Below are 16,012 nucleotides of genomic sequence, written 5' to 3'. Positions count from 1 at the left end.
AATCACAAACTTAATGTATTAACATCTTCTTGCAATCTTTGTAAATAGTCAAAATCTCTTTAAATATTTAATAATAAAATAAAATAAAATAAAAATCATGACAAAACTAAAAAAGAAAGTTAAAACAAATTAATATTTTTGTGATATCATTATCTAAAACTTATTGACAATTGAATTATTTCAGTATAACTTTGTGTTTTAATAATAATAATAATTAATTTTATGAAAATCAAATACGATAAAAATAGAAAGAAAATATTGAAAGAAAAAATGATGAATTAAGATTTAATGTTTATTAGTAGATATTGATATGACACTAAAATGAAGCTTTAACAAAGAAATATTGATGAAAGAAAAACTTATTAAGAGAGAGTTTGTTGCATTGTTCTTATTAGAATAATAATTTTTTACATACTATATCTTTCTTTAAAAAATTTAATAATATTATCAATACTATAATTTCTATTTTTAATATTTTCTAACAAAAAATATATAAATTATCAGTGCACATTCAATTGTTTAGTAAATTGTAACTATGGAATTCTAAAAGAATTATTTTTCTAAGAATATCAATTATTAAAAATATTAAAGTTTACTTAAAATTTGTAATTTAAAGATTATATAAATTATTTTTTAATATTCAAAGTCTTTGGTTTTAAATTAATATACTTTTACAATTTTTGTGAAACTTAATTTTTGTAATAAAATTTAAAATTTATTAATTGCTAGCTTAAAAATAATTAGTATAAATTTTATGAGATATAAATAGATTAATCTTAAATGAGTTTACTGTAATTTAAGGATTTTATTACTATCTTAATATTAAAAGTATTTATAATGATAAATTTTAAAAATATATATAATATTTTATTTTTAAAGTGATAACGAGTTAAATATTTAATATTCACATGGAATGTACGCAAATAAAAAAATATACTTTCTTCGTTGTTGCAAAAGCTTAAAAAATCTTTTTATTCCTTTTATTTTTAACACCCTAAACTAAAAACTTAAAAGATCACATCTTCTCTTTTCCTCTATAGCTAAGAAATTTATTAAATACAAGAAAAATAAAAAGAAAATATGAGATATTTTAATACAAACTATCAATATTCTTTCTTTATTGTTTATTATTTTTATTTTTTACTGGTTGCTGCTATAAAAATAAATTTAATATGATAATTTTTATCTATTAATAATAGGTTATAACATAATCTTTTTAAAAAATGATAAATATATTTCAATTAAAAAAATATTATTTAATAATTAAATTACTAATTGATTATATGAACTGTAACAACTATAAAATAATTTTATTAAATATAATTATTAATTAGCCGTCAACAATAAACTATCAATTACTAACTATAGGAGCGACAACTTAGACAAACAAATTCTTAATTTGCACTTTAGAATTTAAAATTTAAATTTCACATGCTAAAAAGAATCATAAATAACTTTTAGAAATGAAAAAAGAAAATAATTAAATTCCAAATCCTACAAAGCTCTATAATAAACCCATATGCTTAAATATTACATCCTTAAGATTTAAAATCCTAATCTTCTCTACTTGTAAATACAAACAAAAGAATATTAATAAACTTACCATAATCATACTTTTTCTTTACCACATGTACACTTTCCATTTTATAATACATTTATATACATTTTCTAATATTTAAAAATTCCCATCTAATTTCCATTATCCAATAGTAACAACACAATTAATGATAACATACAAAAGAGGTAAAAGAATCCAAATAAGCAAATAATAAATCGACAAAATATATAACACTAAGGAAAATTTGAATCCAAACATAAGAAATTGCTTGCAATCGAAGGTACCCTTCTCTGTTTCTTCACTCTCAATCTATCAAAACCAATCTTATCTTTCTCATTTCTGTCTCTCTTTGCCCCGAAAAGATAAGCCCTAACCCATTTCTTCATTTCTCTTTCTCTTCATTATGGGTCGTGAAACTTGTACCCCACCACATGCACCAGCACCGCCGTCTGCGGCGGCTGTGGGAGCGATACAGCCGGCGGGGGCGGTGAAAACAACAGCTTTGGCACCTGGGTTTCGATTCCACCCAACAGATGAAGAACTTGTTAGTTATTACTTGAAACGAAAGGTTTCTAATAAACCTGTTCGTTTTAATGCTATTTCAGAGGTCGATATTTACAAGAACGAGCCTTGGGAACTTGCAGGTTCTCTTTTTTTTTTTTTTTTCATTAAGTTCTTCAATTTTTTTTATGTCATATTTCGAATTTAATTGAATTTTGGTGTGTTTGATATGTCTGGAAAATTATTATTGTTGTTCTTTTTTTTAAAAAAAAAAAATCGAGGAAATTGTTTTCTTCCTTTTGAAGAAACATTTTTATTGTTTTTGGAATTGGAAACCTGAAAATTCTAGTCGATTGTTTGGGTTTTTATTGTCTCGATTATATAGTTTTTCATGGCTGTATTTTAGCCATTTTATCGTTTTTTGTTGTTTTTTCTTTTTGGTTATTCTGGTTATGAGAAGTGTTGTACTTTGCTCAATTTTGATTTTCCTTATATGGGTTCTTATAGAGATTGTAACTTTATGTGATTTGTAGATAAGGCAAGGTTGAAAAGCCGAGACCAAGAATGGTACTTTTTTAGTGCATTGGATAGGAAGTACGGAAATGGAGCAAGAATGAATAGAGCCACAATTAAAGGTTACTGGAAAGCTACTGGTAAAGATAGGGAGGTTCGCCGCAGTTCCCAACTCATAGCAATGAAGAAAACACTTGTGTTTCACAGTGGGCGTGCACCTGGAGGGCAGCGTACCAATTGGGTTATGCATGAGTATCGTCTTGTTGAAGAAGAATTGGACAGACTTGGAGCCTTACATGTGAGGCTTTAGGCATAGTTGTTGTTACTGGTTATTAGCTTGCGTAGAAAGTTTGAATGAATGTTTGATTGCTGTGTGCTATTCTGCTTTGGTTTGATAATGATAAGAAACTGACAGCAAAAGATCGGTTTTTTTCTTTTTCTTTAGAGAACATGTTGGGTTTATTACATTGTAAGTTGTTTCACAGGAATGGCGTTATATCTAATTGGCATGTTGAGGTGGGTGTATTAGGAAACTTTGGTATTCTGCGGTCCTGGAATATGATTATCTTCTAAGTTCAATTGTTGTCCTCTATGAATATATGAGCAATGAAAGCCCATTGCTATTTGTTTCAGCATTGATAATCTCATGGATTGTTTGCTATTTTTGTTTTGGGTGAAGACCGATTCATACGTGCTGTGTAGAGTTTTTCACAAGAATAATATAGGACCACCAAATGGAAATCGCTATGCACCATTTCTTGAGGAGGAGTGGGACGATGGTGAGACAGCTCTTGTTCCAGGAGAGGATGCTGCGGATGAAGTGGTGGTTGGTCATGACAATACTGAAATGAATCGTGTTGAGCAGGTACATACACTAATTTGATTAAGTTTTTATCTGAATTGTTATCAGAGAGGTTAATTTGTGCTATGACTTATGATGAATGAAACTAATGCTTCATCTTGTCATTATTGTTTCTGGAATATATGGTAGACAAGGAAGGCAATCAGGCAGTAGTATATTGGGATAAGTGCAAAGTAGATTTTTGTTGAAACCTTATACAGGCTATATAGTTTTTCTTGGTAAGCAAGAAGGTTAATGATGGCTTTAGGAGCAATGGATGTTGAATATTATCTACTGCAACTTAACCCAAGCCTTAGTCCCACTCTAGTGGAGTCATACTAATCATTTTTATTGAAATAGAAAGAACTTATAGATGGAGGCATCAGAAGGGTTGCCACCCATGTATTCCAGCAACTGCAATTGCAAATTAATTTTAGAAGAATGTTTTCCATGAAATTATCAAAGTCAGCATTAGAAGACAAACTCTCCTTTCAAATATCAAGTGTTTGCAACTATATCTCTCTAATTTTTTTTCTCAACTCAATTCAACTAAGCCTATATCCCAAATTAATTGAGTTCCTATATGGATTCACTTTCTTCACTCCAAATGATTTGGGCTGCATCTTCAGAAAGATATAAAGCCGTTAGATCATCTTGTACCACTTTTCTCCATGTTAATTTAGGTCTACCTGCTCCTAGCTTCAGTCTACCAACCTTAATATGGTCGACCTTCTCACTGATTTTATCTATAGAAGGTTATTTACTCTCAAAAGCTCGTAACTTTTTTCTTAGTTTTACAAAATCGTCAAAGGAATTGCATTCTGTTCCTTCATATCTCGCTGAAATTTTTCATAGATACATTTAGCTGTATTCTAGAAGAATATGTCAAATACAAAAGTGCACTCACATTATAGTAGTAAGTGATTCAGCGATCCTCTCTTACATTTTAGCAACAATTTGTCAAATATGTTACCTTTTCATCAATATGAATTCATCTAATGTTAAGATCCTCTTGCAAGCTAAAAAAAGGTCACATTGGAAGATTCTTTTAGATAAGACTTCCAAATTGTTTACCATGCAAAGGATTGCTTATGCACTCCTTTCCTATTTAATAGGTTGTTATAATATTATTTTTGCTAAAACCTTTCTTTTATAAGGTAAACCTTTGCTTATGCACTCCTATTCTTATCAACTGTTATCTTGGAAGACTCAGATAAGCTTCAATTTCTCTATCTGATGATTCCTTTGTATAATGGGCTCCAAGATACTTGATCTTCATTCATGCTGAAACATTTTATTACCTAGTCTTTTTCTTTTTATTAGTGAACAATACAAAAAGCAGAGAAATTGTGTTTATGAAGGAATTGTTACAATGAATCGTTCTTCTTGAGTTCATTTTGTTATCCTTACACTGAATTTGGTAATTCCTTTTAGGCAGAAGTTCTCATGAATGGTGGGAAATTGATAGTCTCTATACTTAATGTGTTAACAAATCTATGAAACCACTGTAAAACTGTGCTCTTCATTTAAAAAAAAATGCTTTCATTTGACGGCTTATTGAAGAAAAAGAAAAGATGGAAAAGAAAAAGATAAGCTCACGTATTCTCTAGAAGTATATAGCCAGCATCGCTTTAAAATGGAAATGACAAGAAGGTAACAGAAGAATGAAGTCAAACAAAGAAGTGCAATGGCTTTATCTTTATAAAAAGAAAGATTATATCTGTAACCTGCGTGTTATACCTTTTAAATTGATTTTATTTCCTAAAAGGACCTGTTTTGTCTTGTACCACTTCTCTTCTCATTTTTTTCTTTTCTGGAGAAGAAAATTGTCAGAGATGGAGTAAAGAGCACTATTTTTCTTTTTCCTGTTTAACATTGAAATAAAATATTGTTACCTCGCAACTAGTATATAGAAAGAGATTCGTCGAAAATTAGGAACCCCAGCAAGATTGATATAAGTGTGCTTTGGGTGAAAGTTGTAGTGGATAACATTCCTCTGCTGCCTTGATGAAAGGGTATCAGGGGTAGTACTCTTGGCGACTAAGGAAGCATAGTTGATTAGCAAGATGACTAACGTAATACTATCATTGTGAAATTATGGGTGATAAAATTTAAATGTAAATATTTTGATTCAGTGGAAAAAAAAGGTAGGAATCTGTTTGTTTGTTTGGAAGGACCTGTTATAAGTTGAACAGATTTATTTTCTTGGTATTTTAAGAAGCTATTCGGTGTCATAAAAATAACACTCTGATTGGCTAGATTTTGATTCGAATGTTTGGAGAATGTTGGACGCTATGAATGTGTGATTCAAAGTTGGTATCTTTAGTGATACTGTAAAAACTGGATTGCTGCAAGCAACGACAAAGGTGAACAGACAGTTCTGAAGGATGTCTTCACGTTTGAAAAGGAAATGAGTCCAAGTAGCATTAGTCACTGTAGTTGGATTTTCAAGTTCAGTTATTATTTTTATGAGCAATCTAAACAAGCTATTTGGGCAGGTTGAAGCTAAAGTAGAGGGTTGCTTGAAAAGGGTGACTTTGTTTTGACGGAAAATGCGCATGTGATTTTGCATCAAATATATAATATAGTGAGTGGTTGCTAATAAATTGAAAGGAATGGAAATGATAGTTTAAAAGGGGATGCCTGGACGATCAATGAGGCACTAGTGTGTCATAAAAAGTCGATGGTACAATCTTTAGTTACGCTGCTTGAATAATTAGATTACAAATGTGCTATGCCATCATAATTGAACACTGTGCACTGAATATAAGTGAGGAATATGACATATTTTATTGAATTTAAATTCAAACCAGTAACCGTTTGTGGTCAGGTTGCTGAATGATCTTTGACCTAGCAACTATATTAAACCTCTTTGTTTTTTTTTTGAGAAGTTTTGAAGGCAAACTGATTTGTCCATACCAACCTAGAGAATCGTAAAATGCCTAGTTAATCTCTGAGTCATTTGGACTGAAATTTGTGATCAAAGAACAAATTTAAGAAATGCTTTTTCTGGAGCTTGGCAGACACTAATCTTGTAAATTTAAGTGTGAAACTAGTATTATAGTGATGGTAGTCTGATTATTGATGTAATTAGCTTGTAGCTATGTTGCACATATTTTTTGTAAAATGTCTTGTCAAACTATGAGCTTCAACATATAGGAATGAGTTGGTTTTGACACTTGCATATACATTATGTGCCGCGATTATGTGTCTGAGCTGTGAACTCTGGAGTAAAATTTTCACTACGTTTACAGTTTTTTAGGGTATGCATTACAAGGAAAAAAATGGGCCTGAAAATTTAATGATTCCATGCTTGGAAGTTATTGATCATGCATTTAATTGTCTCGGATGGCAATACTCCTTAATAATTTCATTTTATATTTGTGACTAAACGTTTACCAAATCTGCTATAAAGATGTTAGTTCTGTTCTGCAGGATAATCATTCCATTCGTCGAGATCCCCTTAATATCAATGAACTTCCCAAGGACTCTCAAACTGTTGATGAATTTAGAAGACATGATTTGCCCGTGTGCAAGACTGAAAGGATGGATGATTGTCCTCCTTGTGTGCTTAATACAGAAGCATCCTTTCCCCTGCTCCAGTATAAAAGAAGAAAGCATAATGATGAAATGGTGTCTAATCGGTCAAATGCTTCAGAGAATTCAACTAGGACAACTCAAGATCCTTGCTCATCCACGACATCAACAGGAGCAACAACTACAACTACCGACACTACAATGACAACAGCTACAGCAACGACGACAGCGGTATCTGCATTGTTGGAATTTTCGCTAATGGAATCGATTGAACCTAAAGAGTCTCCTCGTGTTCCTACTCTGAAATTTGATTCTTTTGGTCTTGATTCAACAGTGCCTCCTAGCTGTATGAAGTTTATCAACGATTTGCAGAGTGAGATCCACAAGATTTCTGTTGAGAGAGAGACTTTGAAGCTTGAAATGATGAGTGCTCAAGCCATGATTAACATTCTTCAATCTCGAATTGATTTTCTCAACAAGGAAAATGAGGATTTGAAAAGGAGCATCCGGTGTAACCAGTAAGCACCAATGCATGTTCAAAAAAAAGCACCAATGCATGTGTAATCTTGTTGCTGCTATTCTGACCTATGAATCATAGGTCCCTGATGCAGTTTTTCCCCCTCAAGTCCTTACGATTTGAGGGGAATGTAAAATTAGGATATTATTGTTTTATGTGTTTGTTTTAATAAACTATGTTGTAGGATTATCATAATGTTGGATTTTGCTTTCTGTAATGACGAATTTAGACTGCAGCATTGTGAGCTGAGACCTTATTTAGTACTATCAGTTGTAATGTATCTTCTCATTAAGAATTCAGCATTGATCGTTACATCAGTTGCATTGTTAAAGGGTCTATTACATCATTATTGCTTACTAGTGATATTAAGTTTTCTGATATCTCATGGTCAAGTGACTTTCAATGGAGTCGTCCATCTCTACAGCTCCGTATCATAAGCTTTCCTGCCCCTCTAGCTCATCAGTCAGAAATCGAGCAGGATCGGCGTACCTACCTTCAATTGCTGCAAATATTTCTGAACTAATGCTTTAAGTAGTGAACCCCTGGAAGATTCTGTGATGTATAACTTTTAGTTCTGTATTCAGTAAAATTCACCATACATCATATATTGGAGGGTATTTGCTTAAGTAATGGTTACCCAACTACAGACATAAATTGGTGATGTAATAATTTCAAAGATTATCTGCTTTATATATGTATAAAGCAGGAAATCCACTGGATGTGAAGTTGGAAAGAATGACTAAATGCCTCAAATGATAAGTGGAAGTAGATTTCAATAGAAACTATGATCATTCTCTTTTGCTGATCAAAATACATGTACCTCCAGTTTTATCCACTTTTCGGTATATATATGGATTTCTCAAGCAAGATGGTACCGTAGAAAGTTAACAAGTTGAGTCGAATTCAATTATTATATTATGTTTAATTTTGTATGATATTATATTTTATATTTTTGGAATTTAAATAATTAATATTGTCCAAGCTTTGAGTTATTCCACTTAACTTGCAATTTTAATTTATGATTAATCATAAATTTTTTATAATTAATTTTAATTTGAGTGTTCTAAATAATTTATTAAGACAAATTTAAATTTGAATAATTAATAATTTAAATAGAGTCAATTTGGATTAAATTAATTTTATATGTTTTAAACGATAAATCTTTTAGTAATTTAAAGAGTCAATAACTCTAAAATTGATTCAACTTTTATTTATTTATTATGATTGTAGTTTAGACTACGTCAACCAAATTTGAAATATAATTTTATTAAAGATTAAAATTGAAACTAATATCAACAAATTTAGAGGATAATTTTACTAATGGTTAAAATTGAAACTAATGTTAAAGTATAGTGCTGAAAATGAAAATTTAAAACCTAGGTACTATATTTGATAAAAAGTATAAAGTTGATGATTATTATTTTTCACAATTAAGCCTTTTAAAAAAGAAATGTTGATCCAGTGGTCAGCATGGATAGCTAATTCTCACAATTTTAGTTTATCACTTCTACTCAGTTACTTGATAATAAAACATTCCAAATTCCAAAGTGATTTCTGATTTCCTAAACCTATTGAAATATGATAAACTTGCACACTGCAAATACTATATATATATACACACACAGTCTCTCCTCTTATTTAACATATACTCAGAAAAGAGAGACCCCAAAATCTGCAGTTCTCTTCAACATCTTCGATTATCATAACCCATGATCATGGAGAGAATGCAGCAGCAGCAACAGCCACATCAATTCTTGTTCTTTTGTCCCTTTGGTTCTCAACTCCCTACTGTAAATTCCAATAAACGGAAGGACGCAGATAAAGAAATACAATGTGAAGACGAAGAGAGTGAAGTCTCTTCTGTTCTTACGCTTTCTTGTGATTATCCAAGTAACAACAAGAAGGCAAGAAGCAGTGAAAGCAGTTCCGTCGCTGACAAGCCAAATCTTGTTTCTACAGAGCTAACCCTATTTGATACATCTTGGACTACTACAATCAAGGACCCTGTTTCTGATAATCTTGCAAGAATGAGAGAAGAGTTCGAGAGGGAGAAGCACAGAGAAAAGGTTTCAACCGAACTGACATTATATGGAGATCCATGCAAGAAAATCAGGAAATATCCGGGTATAATCAAGAAGATACTTAAAGAAAGCGATCTGGGTAGTTTATGCAGGCTCTTGATTTCAACAGCCTTGATAAAGAATCATATTCTACCTTTCTTGAGTAATGACGTTGCTGAGGAGGTTAACAGTAACCATGGCGCGACTGTTATACTTTGGGATATTGACACTGCAACTGAGCATAAGTTGACATTAAAGAAATGGATAAGTTGTGGAAGCTTCGTGTTCAATGATGGCTGGACCCAAAATTTTGTGAAAAGAAGGAACTTAAAGAAAGGAGATGAGATTGGAATTGTTTGGGATATAGCTTCTTCAAGATTCAACTTTACTGTCATTCGTAGGGCTCTATGATCATAGTTTTTTCTATCGTAATTTCAGTTTAGTGTTTATTTTTCCTTTTAATTAGTAATTAGCGTTTTCTCTTAATGGTGATTTTTAGTGTCAGTGGAAAAGGTCCAAACAATTTATTCAATAGATTGATATGTTATTTAGATGAATACTTGAGGGTTTTCTTAGTTAGTTTGTGGTGCGAGTAGTTTGTACAGTTTTTTACTTGAAATCTAAGCCTATATTTGTTGTTGAAAAAAATAAAATAAGCCTATGTTTGGAATAAGGTATAATAAGGAGGAAAATAAAATAATGATGAAAAATAAATAAATAAAAGTATTGTATCTTTACATTGTTTGGCAAATGTGAGAAAATAACAAAGGAAATTATGACTTATTTACCTTCATTTATTTTACTCTTAATCTTTTCTACTAATAACTAGATGACTAGCCGTTTTGTGGGCGATTATCTTACTAATAATGAAAATTATAAATTTATTATGACTAAAATTAATTAATTTTATGTTTTACTTGCAATTTGTGAAAATTAATTTGTGCATATCTTAAAGGGACTTGATAATATAAAAGTTACTTTACATATTCAATAATAAAATATTATTATTGCACAATTTCAAGACATCGAGAAAAAAATAATATGCTATAGATATAAATATTTAAATTTTTGATGTATTAATTTAAATATAATTAATAATTAAGATCATTTTAAATAGTTAAATATTGTTTAATACTTTAATAAATAAATAGTTTAATAATGCATAAATAGAAAGAAACTATATAAAATAATCAAACTCAATCTAAAATATTAATAATAAATTACACTATTTCATTTGATTTGATAATAAAATAAAATATAAATTTTATTTCACTTGAATAGGAATAAAAATTTAGAATATATATTTGTATATATGTGTGTGTAGATTCTGGTCATAGATGAAAAGTGAATTAGAAAATATAATTAGTTAATTAATAGGAGAGAATGTAGAATGATAAAAAGTTTATAATTAGTTATTGAATAGGAGAAAATTAATGGTGGAAATTTTTTTATGTTACATTTGTATAAGCATTGACAAAAATATTAAGAAAATTCATTCATCTTGAAAAAGAAAAAAAATTCTCAAATGCAGAGCTATATATAATTAATAATGTAAATATTCTTTTCATTATTGTTGAAGCATTCAATAATAAAATGAATTGAAATAGATTATTACAATAATGATTATTAACAGGTTGTTTAATGAAGAGTTATTTAATTTATTATTTTAAATCTCTTTAGTAATAAATTAAATTTATTAAAATATAATAAATTTTATAGAAATATTGATAAGAAGAGAGAAAAAATAATAGATTTTTAAAATAATAGTCATATTAAAATTAGCAAAATGTGAAAAAATTTATAGAAAATCGATAATAGAGAGAGAAAACAATAGATTGTTAAAATTATAGTTATTAAATGATTGTTAATGAAGATTGATCTAATTTATTTATTTAATCTTCTCTAGTAATAGATTAAATTCATTAAAATATAAAATATTTTATAGAAAAATTGACAAGAGAGAGAAAGCAAGTTGAAAGCCTTGTTTTCACATAGATGTAGAGTTTACAAATCATTTTGTTTTCATTTCCAGTATTATTGCTAACATATACATTTTATTAAAATATTTTTTTTAAAAAAAACTGAAGTTTTTTAATTAATTAACTTATTTATTAATTTTAAAACATATTTTTATTTTCTTAATTGACGCTTATAATGGGTATTAGTTATCTTATTAAATAAGTTTAATTATCAATTACCTTTCATATTTTTCATAAATTTATTCAAGTCATTCAATATTTGATTTCAATACTTACAATTATTTTTTAAATATGTTATATGGGACTTTGCTGACGTGGCATCGGCGACCATGAAATGGAAAAAATTTTAGTCGGCCAAAACAATGCTGACTCACCATGTCAATGACAAAGAAACAACAATTTTTTCTTCTTTTTCTTCTTCTTTAATACAAATTCTAGAGTTCATTAATTATTGAGGAAAAATAACAATAAATAAATGTAAAAAAAACAATAGAGATGAACAACTGAAAAAGAAATTCAATAATTATTGTAAAAAATAATTCTTCTTAATTAATTTCTACTAAAACACTTCCCCATATCCTCTCCCTAATTCACTATTAGAATCTGATAGTTTAGCAACCGATGAATAATGACGAAAAAGAAAGGAACTAGCAACAAACTAGGAGAAAGAAAATGGATAAGAATAATGGCTACAGATTTGCGGGGATTTTAGAAACTGACTTTATCCGTCGCTAATATGGGCGCCATTAAAAGACAGGATCATTAGCAAGGGACTGGCAATCGATAGCGACAGATTTGTGTCAGCGACAGATGTTCTTTCTATTACTAATAGCGCTGGAGTTGGCGCCAACAAATGACAGCAAATATAGCGAGAGATTCTCTATAAATAGTGACAGATGATATTAGCGAAGGATATGTATCCGTCGCCAAAAAAAAGACAAGTTTTCGTTGTTGGGTTGAAATTAGTGATAGATTCATTTCCGTCCATGTTAATTATTTAAAACGCAACATTTTATTAAATTTCAATTAGCGACCGACTAGATACGTCACTAGTCCGTCATTAATATAAGATAAAAAATCTAGGGAAGCTTTTTCTGCCCCTCTCTTTTTTCAAATTCTCTTTCTCTAATCAAATCCCTAAATCCCCTAAAATTCCCAAATTCTTAAATTTCCTATTTTTTTTTGTAAATTATTTTTTAAGAAATATCTATTATGTATTTTTTTCTTCTAATTTTAGATTTGGAAGAAGAAGAAGAAGAAAAAAAAAGAGATAAATCTTTTTTCAAATTTGTAAATAATTTCTTTTAATATCTGAAATGTATTTTTTTTTTTTTGCCTTAATTTTAGATTTAGAAGAATAAAAAAGAAGAAAAAGGGAATTTATTTTTGAGCATATTAAGGTAAGTTTTTTTCCTTGTAATCTGTAATCTTTATTTGATATTAATGTTTTGTGTAAAATTATAGTTGTTTTTCATTTTTATCTTTATTTAATTTTATTACATTTACTTTTAAGTATTTTTTATAATTATAGTTTTAATTCTTAAATTTTATTTTTTTAATTTATTTATTATTATAATTTTCTTAATTATTCCCATAATACAATATTTTATTTTATTTATTCTTTGTCATAATTGTTAGGCTTTTGTATATTGTGGCAATCTTTGTTATATTATTGTTTAATTTGTTTTATCACTTTTTAATTTATATTTGTATTAACTGTGTTAAAAAAATTGATTGTTCAAATGTTTATTAGTTAACTAGATTGAGATATTAATTTGAAAAAATATAAATATATTGTGAAAAGAGAAAAACCCCCAAAGGATATTCCAATTCTCTTTAACATCTTCGATTATCATAACCCATGATCATGGAGAGAATGCAGCAGCAACAGCCACAGCAATTCTTGTTCTTTTGTCCCTTTGGTAATTCTCAACTCCCTACTGTAAATTCCAAGAAACGGAAGGACCCAGATGAAGAAATACAATGTGAAGACGAAGGGAGTGAAGTCTCTTCTGTTGTTACACTTTCTTGTGATTATCCAACTAACAACAAGAAGGCAAGAAGCAGTGAAAGCAGTTCCGTTGCTGACAAGCCAAATCTTGTTTCTACAGAGCTAACCCTATATGATACATCTTGGACTACTACAATCAAGGACCCTGTTTCTGATAGTCTTGCAAGAATGAGAGAAGAGTTCGAGAGGGAGAAGCACAAAGAAAAGGTTTCAACCGAACTGACATTATATGGAGATCCATGCAAAAAAATCAGGAAAATAGCCACATGCAAAATCAGGAAATGTCCGGGCATAATCAAGAAGATACTTAAAGAAAGCGATCTGGGTAGTTTATGCAGGCTCTTGGTTTCAACAGACTTGGTAAAGAATCATATTCTCCCTTTCATGAGTAATGACGTTGCTGAGAATGTTAACAGTAACCATGGCGCGACTGTTATATTTTGGGATGTTGACACTGCAACTGAGCATAAGTTGACATTAAAGAAATGGATCAGTTGTGAAAGCTACATGTTCAAAGATGGCTGGACCCAAGAATTTGTGAAAAGAAGGAACTTAAAGAAAGGAGATGAGATTGGAATTTTTTGGGATATAACTTCTTCAAGATTCAACTTTGCTGTCATTCGTCGGGCTCCATGATCATAGTTTTTTCTATCGTATTTTGAGTTTAGTGTTTCTTTTTTGTCCTTTTAAATAGTAATTTAGTGCTTTCTTTAAATGGTAACTTTTAGTGTCAGTGCAAAAAGGTCAAACAATTTACTCAATGGATTGTTATTCTATTTTTATTTCTTTTAATAAATTTAGTCTGCCTTTGAGATCAATAAATATTTTCAGTCGATGATTGTAGTATTTTTTCTCCCTTGTGCTCTTTTCTTTCTTGAATTTCTTGATTTTGCTCTTTGTTGCTTTGTCAAAGAAAAAGAAAGAGAGAGGTTAAAGACTGAAATGTTTATTTATATGAATACTTGAAGGTCAAAGATGCTGAATTCTGTGAATATCAGTTTGTGGGGCGAGTGTGGGTCTGTACTATCGGGGTTTACTGGTAATATAGACAAATATTTATATGCTGTAGTTGAAGATTGCAGAACCACAGTATGGAGTTATAAGAATGGAGAAAAAGATGGGAGTATTAGATTCTTTCCAACCTGATGAGCAACTCAAGTAGAAAAAGGACATTTCGTGTGTTCAGAATCTGAATCAGCCACTGTTTTGGCATCTGGAAGTCTTTTCACTGTCCCATACAAGGGTTCAGAGCTATATATTGATATCCGCGAAGCACAGAGGGATCAAAGGATACAATCTTTAATTGAGAAAATTGAATTTCTTCTGTTTGTGCCTGAACTGCTAAGTCCAGGGAATAAGTTTGCTTCCTTTTCTTTGTGCCCAGCTCAGACTGTCTGGTCAGTTAAAGAACCACTGGAAAGCTACTTTTCTGGGCTTAAAACAAAAGTCAGAACCTTTAAAGCAGACTGGTCCTCAACAACCCATCCATATTTTTGTAATGGCTGATCTTCCTGAAGGTAATTGGACTGGAAGGTACTTGAGGGATTTGGCTGACGACACAGAACATTTTAAGTTGCACTTTTCCTGAGAGAAGATAACGACTTGGTGATTCAAACAGCAAGAAACTCGCAACTGCAGAGCATGGCTTGAGGCTTGGATCTTTGCCAAGAAGTCTTAATGGAGTGAGCAAGATGAAGATGCACTGTTCTTATCAGAAATTGCCTGACATACTTTGTGCTTGGTTTTGTTGGGACTGCTGGATGAACTATTGCAGAGAGTATAAAACTGATGAGAAAAGCTGATGTGTCTTTTTACATGACATTGATTTGGCTGTGGTTAAGTTCAGAGTAGTTCCGGGTTCTTTTCTAATCCCAGTATGCAAGCTTGGTTAATCTGAGCCATTTCTACAGGATCTCGTTCTATCCTAACATTCTTGGTGATTCATTTGGTTCACAGGAAGTAAAGGGTTTAATTTTTCTTGTGAACGTTAAACGAATACTTGCAGCCAATATTCTTTTTCTCTGTGGCACATTTCCAACTAAAACTATATGTTATAGTTTATTTTCTATTTTTTAATTGTTATTTTAGTAAGTAAATTAAAATAGTTATTGGAGAAAAAAAAGAGTTTGTGAAGCGAGTAAATTTTTAATTCTTTTGGCTAAATGCATAAATAATCCCTTAAATTTATTATATTCTTGCAATTGGCATCTCAAACTTCATTTTTGAATTATTTAGGCCTCTTAACTTTTACGTATTATTATTTTTAACTCATTCATTAACCGACATTTTACATGTAATTTTATATATCATATTATTTAACAACTTTTCTCATTCTTTAACAAATCTTTTTATTTTTAATATATATCTCTTACCAATGATAAAATATTATTTTAATAATTTTAATACAGTTTTGAGATTGTATAATGAAAAAATATAATCTTATTTTGTTGGTATACCTTTTCTTATTTTTTAAGGTGATTTTTACATGAATACGA

At 30.0% G+C, this 16,012-nt stretch overlaps 3 protein-coding genes and 1 pseudogene across 3 annotated transcripts; all 4 read left to right on the top strand.

Moving 5' to 3' along the window:
• The first annotated feature begins 1,776 nt into the window (after window positions 1-1,776).
• On the top strand, window positions 1,777-7,779 carry LOC8268618 (NAC domain containing protein 50). Its single transcript, XM_048375902.1, has 4 exons — window positions 1,777-2,202; window positions 2,593-2,870; window positions 3,252-3,437; window positions 6,849-7,779. The coding sequence occupies exons 1-4, from the start codon at window positions 1,962-1,964 to the stop codon at window positions 7,470-7,472; spliced, it is 1,329 nt and encodes a 442-aa protein (XP_048231859.1). The 5' UTR covers window positions 1,777-1,961; the 3' UTR covers window positions 7,473-7,779.
• Window positions 7,780-9,182: 1,403 nt separating this feature from the next.
• Window positions 9,183-9,938, top strand: LOC112536826 (B3 domain-containing protein At2g33720). The gene has a single exon (XM_025159719.1). The coding sequence runs from the start codon at window positions 9,183-9,185 to the stop codon at window positions 9,936-9,938; it is 756 nt and encodes a 251-aa protein (XP_025015487.1).
• A 3,435-nt stretch (window positions 9,939-13,373) lies between these two features.
• Window positions 13,374-14,153, top strand: LOC112536824 (B3 domain-containing protein At2g33720). The gene has a single exon (XM_025159718.1). The coding sequence runs from the start codon at window positions 13,374-13,376 to the stop codon at window positions 14,151-14,153; it is 780 nt and encodes a 259-aa protein (XP_025015486.1).
• A 339-nt stretch (window positions 14,154-14,492) lies between these two features.
• Window positions 14,493-15,513, top strand: LOC107262315 (annotated as a pseudogene).
• Window positions 15,514-16,012: the final 499 nt, after the last annotated feature.

The sequence above is a fragment of the Ricinus communis genome, chromosome 6 (assembly GCF_019578655.1).
Source record: "Ricinus communis isolate WT05 ecotype wild-type chromosome 6, ASM1957865v1, whole genome shotgun sequence".
Classification (NCBI taxonomy): domain Eukaryota; kingdom Viridiplantae; phylum Streptophyta; class Magnoliopsida; order Malpighiales; family Euphorbiaceae; genus Ricinus; species Ricinus communis.
Note: the sequence above shows the minus strand (reverse complement) of the source record. Positions and strands in the feature narration are given on the sequence as shown.

Coding starts and splice junctions, on each gene's coding strand:
- LOC112536824 (XM_025159718.1), top strand. CDS start 13,374: ATGGAGAGAATGCAGCAGCAACAGCCACAGCAATTCTTGTTCTTTTGT.
- LOC8268618 (XM_048375902.1), top strand. CDS start 1,962: ATGGGTCGTGAAACTTGTACCCCACCACATGCACCAGCACCGCCGTCT. Junction 2,203..2,592: donor CGAGCCTTGGGAACTTGCAG/GTTCTCTTTTTT, acceptor TGTGATTTGTAG/ATAAGGCAAGGTTGAAAAGC. Junction 3,438..6,848: donor AAATGAATCGTGTTGAGCAG/GTACATACACTA, acceptor TCTGTTCTGCAG/GATAATCATTCCATTCGTCG.
- LOC112536826 (XM_025159719.1), top strand. CDS start 9,183: ATGGAGAGAATGCAGCAGCAGCAACAGCCACATCAATTCTTGTTCTTT.